General features: G+C 39.9%; 1 protein-coding gene across 1 annotated transcript in view; it reads right to left on the reverse strand.

Annotated features, from left to right (window-relative positions):
• The window catches only part of LOC147684913 (uromodulin-like), a 500,763-nt gene that overhangs the window by 365,802 nt on the left and 114,315 nt on the right, over positions 1-20,646 (reverse strand). Inside the window, exons 4-6 of the mRNA XM_086940796.1 lie at positions 16,654-16,809; positions 2,031-2,269; positions 1,713-1,835 (exon numbers count right to left, since the gene is read on the reverse strand). Coding sequence (XP_086796922.1) covers positions 1,713-1,835; positions 2,031-2,269; positions 16,654-16,809 — 518 coding nt within the window. The remainder of the gene's footprint in view (positions 1-1,712; positions 1,836-2,030; positions 2,270-16,653; positions 16,810-20,646) is intronic.

Here is a 20,646-nt window from a genome sequence, read left to right on the forward strand (position 1 = left end):
CAGTGATGAACCAGAGGATATCAGTGGTGAACCAGAGGGTGCTGTGATGAACCAGAGGGTGGCCGTGATGAACCAGAGGGTGGCAGTGATGAACCAGAGGGTGGTAGGGGTGAACCAGAGGGTGCTGTGATGAACCAGAGGGTGGCAGTGATGAACCGGAGGGTGGCAGTGATGAACTAGAGGGTGTCAGTGATGAACCAGAGGGTGGCAGTGGTGAACCAGAGGGTGCTGTGATGAACCAGAGGGTGGCAGTGATGAACCAGAGGGTGACAGTGATGAACCAGAGGGAGCTGTGATGAACCAGAGGGTGGCAGTGATGAACCAGAGGGTGGCAGTGGTGAACCAGAGGGTGCTGTGATGAACCAGAGGATGGCAGTGATCAACCAGAGGGTGGCAGTGGTGAACCAGAGGGTGGCAGTGATGAACCAGAGGGTGGTAGTGGTGAACTGGAGGGTGGCGGTGATTAACCAGAGGGTGACAGTGATGAACCAGAGGGTTCCCTTTCCCTTTGCAAATGCAGGGAAAAATATTTTTTAGGGCCAGGCAGAGGTCCGAGGGACCACTACCTGCCCTTAAAAAATGAAACAAAAATGTTTAATTTTTCTTAATTAAATGCATTCTGTTTTGATTTAAGGAAAAAACTGCTTTATTGAACAGCAGTCCCACACATGAAGGTCTGCTGAGCCCAGCAGGCCACCATCCCTGGGAAGGCCAGCCATTCCCAAAGGGGTCACAAATTGATAGTGCATCATTAATATTCATGAGGCTCGCATTTTGCGACCCCTTTGGAAATCACAATCAGTGTCTCTGACACTGTTGTATATTGTAAATTGCGAATCACAATTTACGACTCGCAATCGAGTGCAAATTACGAGTCCCAATTTACACTGGTCGTACATCTGGCCCTTAATGATGACATGTCATTTTCTGATTTGCCAAGAAATTTGTTACTTGTGATCAGGCCACCATGATTCTATTCTTTCCCTATTTTGCTATGCAAGAATTGTAATTAAGAAAATCATGATTCTGGGGCTGCGCCAGATTTTTGGAAGATTCCCCTTTTTACGAGGGATGCTCTTTGATTTCTTTATGATTTTGCTGCTCAATTGGTACTTAGATGAATTTCTGATTTTGATTACTTTGTATAACTTTGCATTTGAGCCTTTGGGACATTTATGCTATGTTGCTTGATTTTGAAAATGCTTGTAATCAAAATATTCACTAATCTTGGACTCAATTATTGAGGGGTCCAGTTACTTATAATTATTACACTGCTTTTGGGGCGGGTGCCTTTTTGCGCAAGATCAACCCAGGGAAGATGTGCATGAGGTACATTTTTGGGTGATCTGAATTTCGGGGTGGTCTGGATTGTGGGTATGGCTCTGCTCCCACATGTATGAGTAATAAAATGCCTCATTCTATTTTAGGGGTTAAGTAAAAATATAGCATAGATTTTGATTGTGAAGCACAACGACCCATACATATTTAAAAGGAGGAAAATGAATTGTCAAAAAGTATCGGACAAAAAGGTGCAGCTAATGAGGGAAAATAGTGGAATCAAAATGTTCTTGTAACATGACTTTATTGATGAAATTTACTCTTTTCTACCGATCATTCACCTAAATGGGTAAATTAGGATAACATTTAAATAGCCGAAAAGCAAAATAACATACATATATATATATATTGAGGGTAGCATTGTAGTGACTTACTTTTTCCAAATCTGAGAGTTGCACTTGAAACACGTGCCCAAAACTTCTGGCTGCAATGTCTCTGTAAACCAGGAACTGAGGATCATTTACACCAGCACACAGCCCGGTAATCAAAAAGAATATCTAGAAGAAAAAAAATGAGTCATAATCTAAATGTTCCCATTTAAATTGTTATCAATAATCAATACATGTCTACTTAGACTACTTAGACCCTTGGGCAATTGTTCGCGCTATACAAATCGCAGAAATAAATAAATAGAAATAAATAAATACTTAATAAAATAAATATGTATATAAAACAAGAAATTTGTCCCATACCTGGGAATGTGTAGTGTCTATTAAGGAATATACATAATCCAGTATCTCAAGGTCATTATAGTCCAATGCAGAGGCATCCGTGAGAACAAGAATGAAAGAATGTGGTGGAGAAGTCATCAGAGCAAGTTCAAGTCCATGAATGGCCCGTTCTGGACAGTCACCACCGCCATATGCATGAAGATTATTGAAGAAGGCGGAGAACTGACTTATTGAAGTTGTGTTGTAGCTGGGACCAACACCTGAAGAAAAGAAAAACATCTATGGATATTGGCTCTGCAACTGCATCGCCTCTGACCAAATGTTAAGACACACTTGTGAAAACGAACTGTTCAAGACATTTAGTAAGTGAACATCCTACTTCATCATACCAGTCCTTACATATAAAGTTGATCCTACTTCCAAGACATCCCCATTCTACTAATTGTGAAAATGTTAACCCCAACATCTAACACAGATGCTATCAGTGGGGCTTGCTTTCTCAGACTACTGCAGTGTTTGCTTTTTGTCACAAACATTGCCCTGCTGAGGATCTAGACTCACTGTAATTGTAAATGTGTTTTATTATGGCGCTTACTAACCCTAACGAGGCACTGAATTGATTTTTTTGCAATTCACACGTTACTCTGGAACCCACAAAGAATTAATAGTGGAGTCGTATAGGAAAATATGTGTTTATTTGATCAGTGGTCATGCAAGTCAGTTACCTTGTTTGAATCGGATAATGGAGGGATAGGAGAGGGAGTCTGGAAAGTGTTATTTGGGAGATCATAGTACTAAGACGAGGTTTGGGTTGAGTAAAAGGAGAGATGGAGGAGAGAAGAGTCTCTAGAAAGGGATTGGGGAAATCATAGTAGTATAATGAGGTTTGGAATGAGTCAAAGGAGGTATACATGAGGTAAGAATTTAAAAGGGTTCGCTTGAGAGATCATAGTAGTAAAATTAGATTTTGCTGAGCCAAGGAGGGCTTGAGAGGGGAAGAGTCGAGAAAAGTTTATTTTGGAGATCATAGAGGTTTTGTATGAGTCAGAGAGTGGAGGTAGAGGATATATTGAGAAACATATAGGTTGAATCAGTGTAATGCTTTGGAGAGTCAAAGGTGTTTTTGCTTGTTTTAACTTTTTCTATAATAGAAGTAATGTCATCAATATATAGATACATAACTATATAGAAATGGTATACTGTTAATTACTTGGCCCTAGTGAGCGAAGTAGATTTGAGATACGGGAGCCTCCTGGGTGCCGATCTCAGGTCGGAGGTTTTCTCCATTGCTTTGATCATAGGCTAATACCTATGGTCAAGTGACATATGGGGCAGAGGCCTACTGTGCATATACAGGTAAGAGTCGGGAATCCAAAGTGATTCATACTGTTTTTTTCCCCCAGAGAAAAGGTAAGGTGGTTGTTATGGACTGTAGTGCAGATGTGGAACTCTATTTTCAGCTCTATGAGCAGTGCTCATAAGGAGGCAGGTATTCTTTAAGATGCAAACGTAGCTCTTCTGATTCAACTTTCTCACATCCTGCCTAAAGGCATTGGAGGAAGCACACAAAGTACTCTAAGAAAGAAGTTCCTTTACTATGAAAATGATTTTAGAGCCCTTAGTGAAGGCACTGATTGGCAGGAAGAAAAATATAAAGCTTGTTAACCACTTTAGTACAGTTGATGAGACATTTGCGTCATGAGCACTACTTCTGTAGTTTGAAAAGGAAGAGTCTCTTCTTTCAAGCAATGTCTCTCATAAAAGGCTAGACAGCGAAACCTGAACAGTAATTCTCAGTAGGTTCCAGGGAGATTGTTTTGGGCGTGGGGGGTTGGTCCCGCATGCAGGTGATGAACCCAACAGGTTAACCAATTAGCTTTTGAAGTTTTACTTTCTCTGGTGAGGCCGAATGGGCTGCTTACATGGGGCGATCAGCTCTCCCAGGGGGAGGAAAACATGGTAGCCATTTTCATTGTGGCTCGCCTTGCCTATGTTTTTTCCTCACATTAATTTGTATGAAACGTCTAGAATAGGTGGGGATCCATAAAAGTCCTACTACCCAGCCTTCCCACACTCCCCCTGACAGAGTCATAGACCCACTTGATAGGCATGGGTGAAAACTGTGGCTATATGAAGGCAATGTGATATTTGCATGGTTCAAGATTTTGCAACACTGGGGGCTAATATGCGTGCAGCCATATGATATTTAACAAGAAGAAACACTTACTAGGGTGTAAATTGTTTCCCTTTGGGTATGTCTCAATTTTAAGCAGTGAGATGAAGAAACGGGTATGTTGAGGAAATTCCACGATGGTTTATTTCTAATTGATGTTATTACTGAAACTATTCTTTCTAGTCATCATCCTGAAGCTACCCAGGAGAACTCGTAGTCTTTGGCTCCATGAATGAATGGCTATTTTGGGGGGGATTTTGAAATTGCAACCCCTTTAAAAGCCACCCATTTTGGGTGTGCAGGGCAAGCACACTCTGAACTAGCAGCATGGATCCTTGTCCCAAAGATGGCCTCTTTCTAATGTATGAATGCTATGATGTGGAAGAATAGGAATAGGAGTAATGGGTCTGGACAGTCCCCAAGTTTAAAGTAGATTCTTCGGAAAAACACAGATTTCTTAGTCCTTTGCAGAGGTAATATTTCCCTGCAGATGTCTTGGTTCCCTCCAGGTTATCCACATTTTGCCAACTTTCTGCAGATTTGGGAAATTTTAAACAGTATTCAAAGTTATTTAGGTAGATGGAAAGTGGTCTGAAACATCAAAAAGAAAGAAGAAATGAAAAGGTCAGTGAGGCAGAGCCAGGGTGGAACCTATTAACTTTGCCTATCAACACTGCAGGATTTGACTGAGGTACTCATTGATTTTGATAGCAACTGAGCTGAGTTGCAAGTTGGACTGAATTGTTGGCACCTACATAGTGGCTCTTTACAGAAAGCCGCCCAGCCCAAATCACTCAGTTACCAGAAGATGTTCTCTTTTGCTGCATATAAATGACCAGTGCTTAATTTGTAAAATAATGAGTGCCAGCGTCGAAAGCGCTGCTCAGAAGCCCGGCTGACATTATTAAATGTCAGTAAGCCAAACAGCAAAGCAGCATAGTCCTGAATCCTCCTTAGGCCTTCTCAAACCCTGCTATACCCAGACTGTGCCTTTATCTCACTCTTGCCGGTTCCTCCTTGCTCCTTTGGGGACAGTTTTTCTGTCTTTCACTTCCTCGTTCTTTTCCATTTGTGTATTTCTCCCTCTCATGGTCTCAGGAAATATCTGATGAGGGACAATAAGTGCTGGTCCCCAAAAATAAGTGGACAACAATGGCTCAAATTAAGCACTTTAAATGATTGAAGCAAGCATCTGTAGCATAAGCGTGCAAAGTGGGCTTGGCCAACATTGTGTGGGAAGGCAAACTCTGTGCCATCAAATCACTTAAAGGCTGCTGAGAGAAAGTGGGAGTGGTGGAGATATGTGAGGATGATGGAGGCCTTGACAGTACATCACAGAAAGGGTAATTGAAGAAAGACTTTGTGAGTGTTAGAACCCACGTGCTCATTTCACAAATTGCATGTTGTAGTACATAATGAATAATTGCCTACTACCAAAATGCAATTCACAAACCTACCGGGGCTATTCATAGAGGTAACTTACACCTCTGAGTTTGTTACACGTGTAAGTGTACTCTTACTCTACTTTTAGCTATTCACCATTTATGAGTATAAATGTATTCAAAATAGAGCATTAAGCCAAATGTACAAGTGTTTGTTACTACGGGCAAAAAGAAGCAGTAGTAAGTCCAACACCATACACGGGCAGCCACTGATACTTCAACACCCTCCAACAGAAAATAATGGAGAAGGGGCTTACAATAGTAGCCCATAGGAAATTATGTTAAATTAAATTATTTCAGCTTTAAAATTAATGTAATGGTAACAAAATAAATATAACTGAAAAAGAAAAGTTGTTTATGATGAACTATTGTAATAATTTAATTCAGGTAGGCTGTTTTCAATACATCTTTAGAAAATATAATTTAAATAAAGCTTTAAAACAATGTTAATTTAATTTAATATGTTTAGATTATTCTAATATTTAATTCATACATAAGTTCTACATTAAGATACATGTGTAAAATCATATACAGTATTATTTAAAAAGAAAGTATATTTAATATTTCTTAAAGTTTAACACATTCAATCATTTTTCTGTATACTTTACCATTGAGAAATCTCCACCCAGTGGGAAATAACTCCTTAGGGTAAAATTTGGGGCCAGGTTCTGGTGTTAACCTGGGCTGCTATGGGAATTCACAAGGGCATATTATCAAGCCCATTATCGCCGCTTTAGCGGCAATCTCCTGCCGATAAATCGGCGATAATTTTATCGCCTGTTCTTGATATTAGGCCCCATAGTGAGAACTAAAAACGTTTATTAACCTTTAAAAATATGTAGACATAATTCATATTGACTAATAATGTAAATTACATTTTCAGATTTATTTTAAATGAAGAACTTGAAAGAATGCTACAGCACTATTTACTAAATTTAAAATTAAAAACACATCTATTTTGAAAAAATAGATTACATATAAATTATTTTAATATGTTTAAAATCCTACCTACAACAAAAAAAGATATAGTTGTGTCATATATTATTAATTAATAAAAGATATTATAGAAATAATTAATAGTAATTTAATTATTATATGTAGGCATTCTCCTTTTCCAAATTTTTTTTATTGTCTGCACTTATGCAATGCTATCACCTTCTAGAGGGCCTCTTCAATGGCCAAGTGCAGAATATGTCCTTTTTCTTTTTTATTTCATTTAAAAGGGACATCAGCCTGGTATCCCCGCACATCTGCTTCTGGGAACCAGCTTTAGTTCAGATTATTGCTGCATCCTGGACATTATTTTCTGTTGGTAGGTCTTTTTCCATCTGGTCACTGTGCCTTCCTCGATTTTTATTCACTTAGAGACAATGCTCTCATTTTTGTGGACCTTGTGCTCCTGCCTTGGTTACCTGGTTGAATTAGGAATACTTTTTTTTTTAAAAATAATCCTTAATTTTTAAAAATCTGTTAATGGAATGCACTGTTGTATGCTGTATGTCATGTTTACTTTTATGACATTAAGTTGTTGAATAAAGCATTCTTGACTGCATCTGGATTACTCTAATTCTTTTTGGTTGGAAAGTCCCTGTTCAAAGATGATCATAATAATAATCTAAGGGATTTAAAATATTATTATGATCAACTTTGAGCTGTTAGTTAGGACGATTCTTGCTATGCTTTATTGTCTTGAAAGTATGCAGTATATCCATCTACTACTATAGGGGCATCTTGGAGAGACTTGCAAGAGGTCTTCATTTCCAAACTTTTCTGTGTTTAACCTTGACACCCAATGGATCTATCTACATTGTAGGCTTGCATTTGTGAATCCCCTTTCACTGGATTAGATTCGATGTTCATTGAGGACTTTTGAGTACATGTTGCTTGGGTATTTGTGCATGTGTTAGTTTTACTGTATTCAAGAGAGTCATAATGCATTGTTTGTCATATGTTGATTGTTATGGGTAGTGCCAAAAATCTGCTACTGTATTGTATTTTCTTATAGGCTTACAACAGCAATATCAGTGTATAGTGACCGCTAATTTTCAATACAGAGAGCTCTGCTCTTGTGCATAACTGTCCTTAGCTTATCTCCATCCACTCACTAAGCTGCATATGTCTTGAAAGATCTTGGTACAATAAGCCAAATGTTCACGATGACAGAGGTGATAAATATATAGGTAGGCCAGGAAGTTGTTTTTTAAAGGCAAAAGGGATGTTTAGTGCTTACTCTATATGAGGGTGAGTCCGCACAGTAGACTATGCATCTTTTTTTAATCTATGTCCTTTTACAATAAAGAACAGAAACCTAAGATTGTACTTTCTTTTTATGTGTCTTTGCCAGAACCATTTGTGAATGCCACCTGTTACAATTAGTTAGTTCGAGTGATATATAATTTATTTATTAATATTATTTTGCAAATTCTCATTAATCATATGATTAGATGTACTTACCTGACATCATTCAGATATAGTTGCACCATGCAACTAACTCCCACTTGTGTCAAGAGGACCATTGGAAAAACCATACTATGGAAGGTCAGTGTGTCTGCTTCCTCTTGCCTGACATGGGAATTGTTGTTATGAAAAGGGTCAGCTTATGGTGGTAGTTAGCAAGCTTTCTGAAGGCAGTGGGGAGGTTGCTACCACAATACTGTAATGGTGTGCTTTGCTAGAAACAGGTGTTTGTGCCAGGTGTCCCTTGTCACGTAACAGATCCATTGCAGGATACCTGCCATAGTAAGTAGTAGGAGAAAATGAAGGCACAAATTCGGAAATCAGTGATGAAAGAGGACACAGGCAATAGCAAACATCTGAGAACAAGAGAAGGTTGCACACCTCCTCCAACGGATCGTGTCTCCTTGTGAACTTAACAACATAATTTTTCTGGCAATAGTCAATTCCTTGGAACAACTTGGAGCTTGTGATCCAATGCTCCTGCCTGTCCCCGAACTAGTTGAAGAAGCAAGTGCTGGTGTCCTGGAAGAGCCAGCCAGTAAAGAGCCCTACCTGAATGTGTTCTGTTACCATTTCCTAGAGCTGTGAGCACCACAATCCTGAGAGAATTAAAACACCATTAAGAAGTCTGTCTAAATGAGGATCCTTGCAAAAAGGTATTTAGGGGGGGACAGTATTGAGTTTCTAAGGAACGCTCAAGTTAGATTTTCTAGAGGCCATTTGTTTTCAAACATCTTTATGGCACTGAGTTATACAAGCCAGGTGAGGAAATGCCTATGTGGTGTACCTGCAACAGCCTGAAGTTTTTTAATCGGTTTAGGGACCTGTGCAATCTTTACCAAAACACTTATTTAATATGTTCCTGAATGGTTAAGGTGCCATATTTGTTGATGATACTCATAGTGGAGGCATTGCGAAACGTTGAGTGACCTATTTGGAGGATGGATACAAGAAGACTTGCAATGCCAGCAAGACAGTCACCTATAAAATATTCAAAAACATAGTGTAGTTAGGAATGTATAATAGAAGGCTGTTTTCAATTATTTTGTGGAGGACTGGAAAATATCAGTTTCAGTGGATCGTCCAGATAATCTGCAACCATTACTGCATAGTATTTAGGGACATTTTTGTAAAATATCACCTTTGATAATTTTCTGTCAAAAATTTGTATTGGTGAGGAAAAAACCTGTTCAAAGTTGTGCAGTCAGACCTGAGAAATAACACAATTTGGCCAGTCCAACAAATGAAAGAAATTAAAAGGGATGCATGCCACTTTATTTCTAACGTATAAGCTCACTGGAGAACTGCATTCTTTCATGCACTCAAGGAAGTGACCATGTTTAGCCTATTTCTTCCTCTTAGGATGGATCCTTCGTAGGCTGTTCCTGGCCTTTCTGGTCCTTGGAGACTTTTCAGTTAATGCTGTCCATCACCATATTTTGTGTTTTTCAAGGAATTAGCACTTGGTCTTGTGTCAGTTGATCAATTACTCAATTAGGTTCTGGCATCCCTTGTGGCAGTGCTGAATGGGTAACAGTACAAGTGTTTCCTAACCCTGATGATTAGAGGTTTGCTGTTTCAAGGGAATTATTGCAAATTGATATGTATTTCAAACCCCTCTTGCTGTATGTTTTTTCCCGATGGTTTTCAGCATCATAGTAGTATAATATCATGATGCAGTTATTTTGTGGAATTCAAGCAGCAATTAAATGATGCCTGTTTAAGAACCAACTGTTCAACAGAGTGAATGAAATCCTCTCAAGCCAATGATATGAACAACCAATATGAATCAGCAAGGATAGAGAGTAAAGGTTTACAGGAAATGCGAGACCTTGGAAGCCTATGGAGCAACCAAGTTGCTAAATCTATTACCCATTTTCTACAATCTCAAGGGTTGGCCAATTATTAGAAGGTGTCGGCTCTACTGTTGAGAATGGACCCTCCGGGTTTCTGGTTCTATATTGTTAGACCTGACATCATTGGCGTGAGTCTCCCTTCCACTTTTGATGGATTGCCTCCTCTGTTTTGATATGTTTTTGCTGGATTTATGCTTTGGGCACTGTACCACTGCTAATCAGTGCCACAGTGCAAGTGGTCCCTATGTTAAATTGATACTGATTGGATTCCATGATTGGCTTATTTGATTTACTGTCAGTCCCTAGAACAGTGCACCATGTGTGCCCAGGGCTTGTAGATCAGATGCTGCTGGTGGGCTTGCAGCACTGGTTGTGCCACCAACAGAAGCAGCTTGTAAACTGTGTCTCAGGCCTGCCACTGCAAGGCCTATGGGTAGTCTGTGACCACCATGTCGACTTGGCCAAGGGCACCCCCTTGCCAGTCCCTAAACCTTTCCTTTGCTTCATAATAGACACCCCTATGGTATGCCCCAGGGCAGGGTGCATTGTAAGTATAAGGTGGGACATGCTCTGATGGTGTAGCATGTCCTAATAGTGAATTACAGCCATTTTCTTTTTTCACTATTGAAGGCTACCTGTTCTCATAGGCCAGAATGGTCTGTTAAGATTGTTACATTCCTACAAGCCTAACTGACTAAGGGAACATGGTAGAAATTCGAATTTAGTATGCCTAAACTCAGAATAATAAAATACATCTTTTAGTAAAGTTTATTTTAATATGCTGTGTTTGCAAATACCACTTTTAGAAAGTCGGTATTTGCTTGCCTAACCATTGAGCCTGCCTCTGATGACTTGTGTATTCCTTGTCTGAGTTTGTGTGTGACAGGGCTAGGGAAATTCCAGGAGCCAGGCTGGGTCATCCCAGTGGTGAATAGAGAGATCAGCACCTAGATGGGAGGGAGGTGTGCACCTGGGACCTGAATAGGGCTAGGCCTCCCCTCCACAATGCTAGCTCCACGTCCTGTGGCTGGTCTGATATCTCTGCCCTGCACTGTGAAAGGAGAAGGGGAATCATGTCAACGGAGTGCTCCAGAGCTGTATCTTCCCTCCCCTGTGCTGGCTCCACCTCCTGTGGGGTGTCTGATGTTTCTGCCCTGCACAGTGAAAGGGAGAGAAGAGTCCTGTAAACAAAGTGCTCAGGAACTGGTTTGAACTAGGCAGAGGCCTCTCTGCCTTCAGAGAACAAAGGATTTTGAGGTATAAATATTGGGACCCAGTCCCACAGACTTTAGATCACTTCTGGAACAAGAAACCTTTCTGCCAAGGAGAAGAACCAAGGAAGCTGCAGGAGTTGGACTGCCCCTCTGCCAGTGTGCTGTTTGCTGGGTTGGCCTGCAGTGGTTGCTTCATTGGCAAGGGAAAGGAGAAGGGACTTTTTAAGGACTTTCATTCATCTACAGAATATTCTCCAAGGGCTTGAACTGTGCTTGCCTCCTGCTGAAGTCTCAGGGCCAAAAGACTTCACCTCCAGCTCCCTCCTGAATTTCCTTGCTGGGAATTTTGACTCCAGCCACTTGCGTGCCGCTGGGAGCTGGAAGCGCGTCACAACGCCGGAGAAGCGAGCTTTCGTTGCATCTCCCTGGAAGCGTGTGTCCATCAAAGCTGTCTGCTGTCACATCGCCGGAGAAGCGCGACGCATCGAGAGAGCTGTCATCGCATCACGGGAGAAGCGCGTCGCAGGGCCTGTCGTGGCTCCAAAGTACAGAGTCGCCGCAAGGCTGCCAGGGCGTCATCGCATCATCATTGCATCGACGCATCAAGGGTGCCATCTTCTCGCATCGCAACTGGATCGTCGCATCGCATCAAGGCGCCATCTTGCGCACCGCAATGGGCCCGCAGGCCGAGAATCTACGCATCACCCCCACACCGGTAAGAAGCACGACGCATCCCCAACTCTGCGCAAGCATTGAGGCACGATGCATCATCTCCCCCGGATCACGGAACCGACGCATCTCCCCTTTTGTGAGCCTTTTGTTTGCTTTGCTTTAAGCATCCAGGTACTTTGTTGAGAACTTTGCCACATTTATCATCAACTTGAACTAAGCAACTTGAATCATCTTTTAAGCAATCTTAAGTGAAGTATTGTGGATTTTTGTCGTTTGTGGTCTTGTGTTTAGGTCTATATAAGGAATACTTATTTTTATAAAACCTGTGTTGTGTCCATCTGTAGTGTTATCAATGTATTACTGTGTATATTCACAAATGCTTAACACACTGCCTCAGAGATCAGCCTGTCTGCTCGTGCCAAGCCACCAAGGGGTGAGCAGGGGTTATTAAGGAGTGTAATCCCCTTATCCTGACTTAGAAGTAAGGGTCCCGATTTGGACAAAAGTGATAACCATTGCCAACTAGAGACCCCCAGATCTAACATATATCAACATACATGAAGATTAAAGTTCCATCTCTGGTGAGGCTGAAGCAAAAGATACGTGCTTAGTGGCAAAGAGCAGCTTAAACAGTAGTCAAAATAGCAGGAAGGGTAATTGGGCTTACCAACTGTGTCTGCTGTTATTTGCCATCCCCAGAAACCCTACTACGTAAGTAGAGAAATGCACCAGATTTATTAGCCTGAGGGAACCAATGGATATATATTTCTTGCTTCAGAAGCAACTGAGCTTCTCTTATCTGTCTGTTTCCAAACTCCATCTCCACGCATAGAAAAAGAGATGAAACCCTTACGCCAGGTCTTAGAGCATTTTTATGGATTTTCCCCATTGCCTGTTCTAGTCAAGGCACTAACATAGGTGACCCGAGACAGAGTTGAGGTGATACTGGCATCCCCAATGCAACCTCAGAGACCTTTGTTCCCTCCTCTCAGTGTCACAGCACAGGTTCTTTCTTGGAGGTCCCTTGACACTTTCTCTCTGCAGCAGCTTCTAATTTCAGCTTGTGTTGTAGTAACTTCACATAGGGGACTGGAAGTTAAAAGTTCAGGTAGAAATGGTGTTCCAGAGAAGTTACATTGTGTATTCAACAGTCCATAAAATGTTCCTACTAAACCTATGTGTGCATCATTGGGACATTGTTCCTCATATTGCATTAGAAATTTCTTCATCCAAGTGATTGTGATCCAATGGATTTTCTGGAATTCCTCAATGGTGTGTTTTTCCTGACATTGGCTCTATCTTTATTAGGATATCTGTGGCCTTTAATTAAGTACCTGTTGCTCCAGTGTACATTATTCTGTAGTGTGTAATGCACTGATATTGTTTCAAGGTCTAAGTATTTGCTTGCACCGACATGCACATTGTAGCATGCCCAAATGCATGAGCCAGACACAAACAATTAATACGAAAAATGGGATTGAGGTAGAAGAAGTTTAGTACTCACTAGCCCAAAGTGAGAGTGCATTATGTATGCACCCATACATTTCTGTCCGGGTGTTCACTGTATCACTTTTTAGGGTGCTCAGAACCTTGATACAGAAAGCTGAATTTATTAGCATTCATTTAATACTTATTTCTATTAGTGTCCAATGAGCACATAATCCACACCCAATCACTGCATTTTATTTGTCGTCCAAGAGGCTCTGAATATCATTGCCTTAACTCTGCACATAGATCAAGTGATGTAGACTATAGTGAAACAGTGGAGGCTGTTGAATTTAGGTAGTCGTGGCCGTAAATCCCTTCTTTGAATGAAGCAAGTGAGTGAAGGGAAGGTGTAGAACTCCTTGCAAAAGGTTGGGGGGTCTCCCCCTGAGGAAGGGTTTGAAAGTAACAAGACACTATGGCACATTTTTACAGCACAATTGTCTCATAAATTAGATAAAAATCCATTGACTCTGAAGGAACACTTAAAACTTGCTAAGCAAGCCTTATCTACATGAGGAGTGGTGGGCCATACCCCCTCGAAGAAACCATTAAAAGAATAGTGGCAAAACAGTGGATTTGTAATTTTCCCCCAAAAGTTGGATATTAGGCTACATACATTACAATCATGAAAGAAATATTGGTTTTGTAAGCACACGTAGTCTACCAGTTTTACAAATGCATAGAGCATCTTGTTCGCTCCATTTTCCCATTTAGCCCCTTCCTAGTAGACTCTCAGTCGTATGCTATGGCTGAGACTCTAGATGGAACAGACAAATTCAACAAATTTATGCTGTCTTGTTGCTTTTATGATTTTAAATGTAATTGAATAAAGCTTGTTTTGACTTGACTTGACTTGACAACAAATTATAAGATATACAAAGGTCACTACCACAAGCCATGGACAGCACAGTGAGACAAACATTACAGGTGTAATACTGTTCAATTACAGAGAGACTGCATGATCAGAAAGCAGACAAATTACACCAATCTTACATGTCCAGGGTTTAGAGAGCAGCAGTTATAACACAATAAAAGCAACATCTAAATAGATGGTAAAATGTATCCATGCAATCATGACATAACAACCATGGCAGTGATGGAGCAGGATTTTCGCGAAATAAAACCTGCTCGGGTAAAACCCTTCAATGTGATAAATACTAATCAAAAAAATGTGTGAAACTAATAAAATAAGAAAACTGTGCAACATGTGCTGGGAGTATTAGAGTAGGCCGCAAATGCACATGACTAATGTAGAAAATAGTCAAAAGTCAAGAGTTTATTTTTCACTAAAAGTTAGAAAAAATGTGCAGCACGAAAGCAAATTAAAGCATTCAAAGTGCCTGAATGAGGAATATGTATGAGTCACGGAAGACTGATATGGAAGTTCTACTACTGAAGGCTGAATGACGTGTATAGCTTAAAACAAAGAACTGTTGAAAATGAAGACAAGTCAAAAGTGGTGTGATTCAGACACCCCTTGTTTTTGCCAATAAAATGTTTTCTCCATGTGGGGTAAATAGAATAGGGGATGGACTTTCATGAGTTTAGGGTATAACTACTACTAGATAGTAGGGGGAGCTAGAGCGCGTTTTCCTACTTTGCGGGGGGAGGGAGCTGGTTGACTGTTTCCTATATTCTATGGGCTGGCTGTTGTTCTGCTGATCCTGACTCTTTGACTTTGTTTCTTAACTGTTCTTGAGGGGTTTAGCTTACTCTCATGGCCAGAGGGTAGCTTTACAGTTTTCTTGAACCTCATATGTTTGGTGAGTATGATTTTCTGAATGTGCATAACTCATTTGCAAATGTCATATTCTATATTCTTTTTGTCCCTACGCCTATCCACTCACTGCGATATTTGAAATGTATAACTGCTATTATATTTGCCAATGTTTTTCTCTTGTGTGGTGATCTATGATTTGAGCTGTACTGTACTTTATGGGCAATCACATTATTTAAAAAAGCATTATAGCTTACAAATTAGCTTGTCTTTATTAGGGTCTTTATTAGTTATATGGAATGATTATTTCTATGCTGATAATTTGAGTTTCTAATATTATTTTGCCGAACCCTGATTACCTCACAAAGATTTATTCGTCAAAGTAAAGGAAAAACAATGATGAACCAATTGGTAAGTTTGGTTTAAACTCACCCAGCATGAAAGGAACTGTAGGGATCGGCAGCAAGCAACTTATGGTATCAGGATGCCAAAATCTGCATGTAGTCTCCCAAACCCAGCATGAATCATAACTTCATAGCCATAGCCATGAATCATAACTTAAATACCAGCTTTAAATATTGTGCAAAATTGCAGTGATTTTTTTCGAATCATCAATCTAGAGGTTTGTGAAAATGCAGGAATGACAGCAATAATGCCCTTAAAGATTGCTAGGGTAGGGTTAATCAGAAAATCCCTGAAGGCCCACAATATGTTACTTATAGGTGATTATTATGACCGGGTCACTCACATGTCCATTGGAATGCCCAGAACATTCCGTTATTGTGCCAATATTATGTTACTGTCATGTCACATGTATCCACAAATACCGACAATATATTATATATAGTCCACTTTTGGCAGTGTTAAGCACTTTAACTGACACCCAAATGCATACATAAAGGTGCACCTATAGTCTCACCGACTTCAATTTGTGCAGCATAATGTAAATCATTTAACAACAACAAATTAGAATGATATAACTTTGGCCGTTGCACCACTGTTGCTATTACTCCGATAGTAGGCAGTCATCTCATAAAAAACAAAATGATATGTGGTCTAACTAATTAAAAAGAGTGGACTAATGTTCCATGAGATACTGTATATATATATATACATTGAAGCGCTGTTGGGGACCGAGGGGGCCTTGGATTTCTTGAAGATGGGGCAGCATCGATCAGAGTGCCGGCATGTCTCTCACCCTGATGGAGTGACATTTTACTGAGGCAGACAGCGGGCAGCCACTTGGCGAGAGAACTATGGAAGTCCTATGTGGCAATATTGGGACTACAGGTACCATCATGCCTACGGTGACGCCCACATGGGCGGGACTTTCTAATTAATTAAAAACACGTTCTGCTAAGCCCGCATCTTGCCTTATTCCTGCCAGTGAACAAGGGCTGTAATGGCTTGAAACGCGTATGGCTTAGTGATTGAGTGTGGCATGCTGTTGGTGGTGCCGCCTGAGGTCCAGTGTGCGGATACCCCGAGGTGTGTGATCTCCTTCAAGGGCAACTTTGTGGAAACATATATATATATATATATATATATATATATATATATATAGACACAACATGAATTACATTAAAAGCAGTGTTATCAATTTAAAGAACACAAGTCTAACTTACCTGGGTCATTAAACTCCACCATAGTGTACATGCGTACACCACAAGGGAATGTTCTTATTATTCTGTCCAGAAGCCAGCTATTGACCACCTTAAGCTGCTGAAAATCATCATACATAGACCCAGTTGTATCAACCAAGTATGTCAGCGAAGATCCCTCTGAAGATAAAAAAGTTAATATTTATTTATTTAATTTCTTAAAAAACCAGCTTCATAAAATCTGACTGAGAAATTATAATACTATAGTCTCATCTAAAAAGTACCATGGTCCTTTATAAAGATTCAAATTCCTTATTCTGTTGAAAAAAGATAGCAATGTACAAATGTTAATATTTCGCAAATTAATGGACCAATGTATAACAAATGTGAAGTGCATTTCAGCTGCATAAAAGGCCGAATTTAATATTGGAATACCATAATCTTGATTAACAGAATCAGGAACTATGAATTTTTCTGACCGCAAATTACACTTATCACCATAAAAAACCTGCTGGCATACACGATTTTTATGCTATAGAACATATTTAACTAGAGATGGGAACACTCGCTTTGTCACACCTCTTTGGGTTTCTCACATACATTTTGCATTGCAATTCCAACACTGGAAAGACTTGTAAATGTGCCCCTGCAGTATCCACGTGTACATGTGGTCCCGTGATGGCATGAGAGGAGAATGAGATTAGTGTCTAAATTTTGAAATATGTTTTCTGGGTAGAGAATACTGTGAAACAGTCTCATTTAAAGCCAAGTTTACAGATTACTGTAGAGCGTGTAGTCTTTATCCTTAAGGCAGAACCCGCCTCTAGGGTATGAGCCACTTCAGACAAATAAAACACTAAGGCTGGTCCACCACAGCACACAGGCATGGCTGACATATTAGTACTTTACCTGAAGACAGACAGCAAAACAAAGGGTCTGTTTGTGGAAAAAATATAACTAATATACACCTTATGTTGGACCTCACCCAGTGGGTGAAACATTTATGGTCCTTTGCTCTCGGACACACTATCATACTTAACTTGGTTTACCCAGAAGGATTGGGCATAGGGGGAATGGCATTGGAGGGCCACCTTAAGCAGGCCTGCCATTCTGATACCATTCTCATGTGTGTGGGCCCTTCTGAATACTTGGCATTAGTTTAGGCAATGCCTTTGCCACCAGGAAAACTGATTACCTAGCCTCTAACTGAGATGGGGGAACCTAGAAGGATGTTGATGGTACACCTATCACTATTTGGCAATGTCTTATTTCCAACCCATTTGTACTGACTTCCTAAATACACATTACCAACTCCTTTGATGCCCGGGGGATGCCTGAGGGTAACTGTGCGCTATATAAAACTTCAAATAAATAAATAAAAATAAATGTATTTCTGTGGATTGTCTATTCCATGAATAATCTAAGCCGTAAGGAGGGAGAAGGTGGATTAAGCTTGCACCCCTACAATTTACTTTTAATTCTTTGAGAAATCTTGATAATTGTGTGAATTCCCTTAAAATCTGAAATCTGTAATTAAGTAAAAAGGTGAAGTGGAAGTTGGCATCTACAAGAAAATGATTTTGATTTCAGCACTGGAGTACCTTTTAAAGCCACATATAAAAGAAGAAAACTCGGAACAGGTTCCTATGTAGAGTGATGCCAGAAATGAAATGACATGCTTGACAACCATAATCAGTTTTATAAAAGCTTGTTACTGTTGAATATGTAACTCTAACAGTTAATAAATGATTTCGCTTCCTGACTCCTAAGCAAGTAAAACAAAGTTGTGTGACTTCAGCTGAGCTATACACTCTCTGAGCAAATCATGGTAATAAATGCTGATGATAGAAGGTCATTATGGAAAAACAAAAACATTTAGAAAATCAAATCTGAAGTGAAGACCTACATCTGTGATGTCGTCAAAACTAAACAAACCCTACATGAGTTGTTTCAGGTTTGGCAGATGGAAACTAAGGATTCAACGAGGTATAGTCTAAAGGAATTTGGAAGCCACAAAGGAACAGTTTCAAAGTAGTAGAAGGATTGCTAAGGCTACGAGGCGGAAGAGGTGCATCAGTGCCATCCTGTTCTACAATGCAGAAGTGTCTTGACCAGAGGGCAAGACACTGAGTTGTGCTATGTAGATATTGGAATGAAAAGGGAAGAAATGCATAGCAGAAAAGAGACCCAGAGTACACGTTATTAGGGAAGTTTTATCTAAATTATTTGAGTCTGATGTGAGGTCTACATCACCAAATTCACATAGTGTTCAGATCTTTTTAATTTCTGTACGTCTCCATGGCTCCCTTGAGTTTCATGGCAATTTATCTATTTCATATTTTTAATGCTTGTCATGATTCTGTACAAGATATACTTGCAGAAAACATGCAGAGTTTGATTTGTTAATTTTACTCATGCAAGAAATTCATTTTTGATTCATTAAGCTTTTTTCCATTACTAAGCATATTAAAATTCAGACAGATCTACTTTGTGAACAAGGTTTGGATTGTAACTCACTTCAAGAAAGAAGCAAGCTACAATCACTTATAGAAAAACTTTGTACATTGCACCCTTAGGGCCTCATTTATGGAGGTCTGGTACAGGGGAGAGCCGCAAGTCTTCTTGCTGCGCTGCTATGCCAATGTGAAAGTGTAGGAATGGATTGTATTATGGAAATAAAGGGCATTCCTATCATTTAGCCCTGTGCTGGTGCACAATTTAATGCCCAGCCTCAATGCAGACACCCTTTCACCATGGTGCAAGGGTGTGTGCATTTTATGCAGGATTGTTTTTGTACAGGAAGGGGTACCTTCTTGCACAAAAACAGTACTGAGAGGGGTTTCCCTCTATCCATGAGTGCTGCAGAATGCAGCAGACAAGAAAAGATGAAAAAGCAAGGAGAAATAAAAATATTTCTCCTTGTTACACCTGCTATGGGGAGGTGTAAGGTGTTGGCCCTGTCCCAGATTTATGTGATTAAGGAAATCTGGGGCAGAGTCAAAATCCATTGGTACCCCTGGAATGGTGCCCTGGTGCAGAGTAAGGCAATGCAGCAACTTGTGCTGATTTGCCTTACTTAATATCTATAAGGCGACGTAAAGCCATGCAAAGTGGCTTTGCATGGACTCATAGATATGGTTGAGAGGATTGAGCCACCGGAGCATCAGAAAAAGTGACACTCCAGCAGCGCAAGTCTCCCAAAAATAAGCCCCTTAGGGTCTCATTTATAGAAGATTGACGTAGAGCAGCGCCGCAAGTCTACATTATTCCATCCTGAAAAGAAAAAGAAATTCAAATTCAAATTCCAGGATTGAAATAATGTGTATATTAAAAAAAATTAAATCGCAGGGAATTCTAATGTGAAATGGTAGGGCAAAAAGCAAATGTTTGTGAATCAAGTCCTTTGTAATTTCCAATATGTCTAAATATAATTAATTTTAAATTACGTGAGTCTGCATGGGAGATGCTCCTGTTTTAAATTTTGAATCTCTATGATAATATGAAAGCGTATGTTGAAACCTATGCAATTTGTCCCATGTGTTTGATTTAGCGCAAAATTAATATTCAGTTGTAGGAGTAGCATTATAATGACATGTTTAGAGTGCATCCTCATATATCCTTTGTCGTGTTAACGTAAGGTGTTAGGACTTTGAACCGTAATAACATTAAATGTGATGTATTTAAGCTGTTACATTGAAAACATGAAGATTTGATGTGTAAACCAAATGTTACTAGCAGTAAACACTAACTTGAAGAATTTGTGTTGTGCAGCTGATGACCAGTCATTATTAAAAGCGTTTATTAATTGTGTAATTTTATATGTAGGTAGGAATATTAATAGAATGTGCCTTATTTTGCATACGATTCTGTAAATCTCATGCCCGATTTCTCTTATGTGAGCTGAATCTTGTAGGCCTGAAATGCATTTCATTGGAAGTTCTCACTTTAGAATTAACAGTATGCTGTGGATTTCGTTCCTTCTCGCTTTTGTGTTGCAGGTGGAAGAAGCTCCCTTGT

This window comes from Lissotriton vulgaris, chromosome 10 (genome assembly GCF_964263255.1).
Source record: "Lissotriton vulgaris chromosome 10, aLisVul1.2, whole genome shotgun sequence".
NCBI lineage: Eukaryota > Metazoa > Chordata > Amphibia > Caudata > Salamandridae > Lissotriton > Lissotriton vulgaris.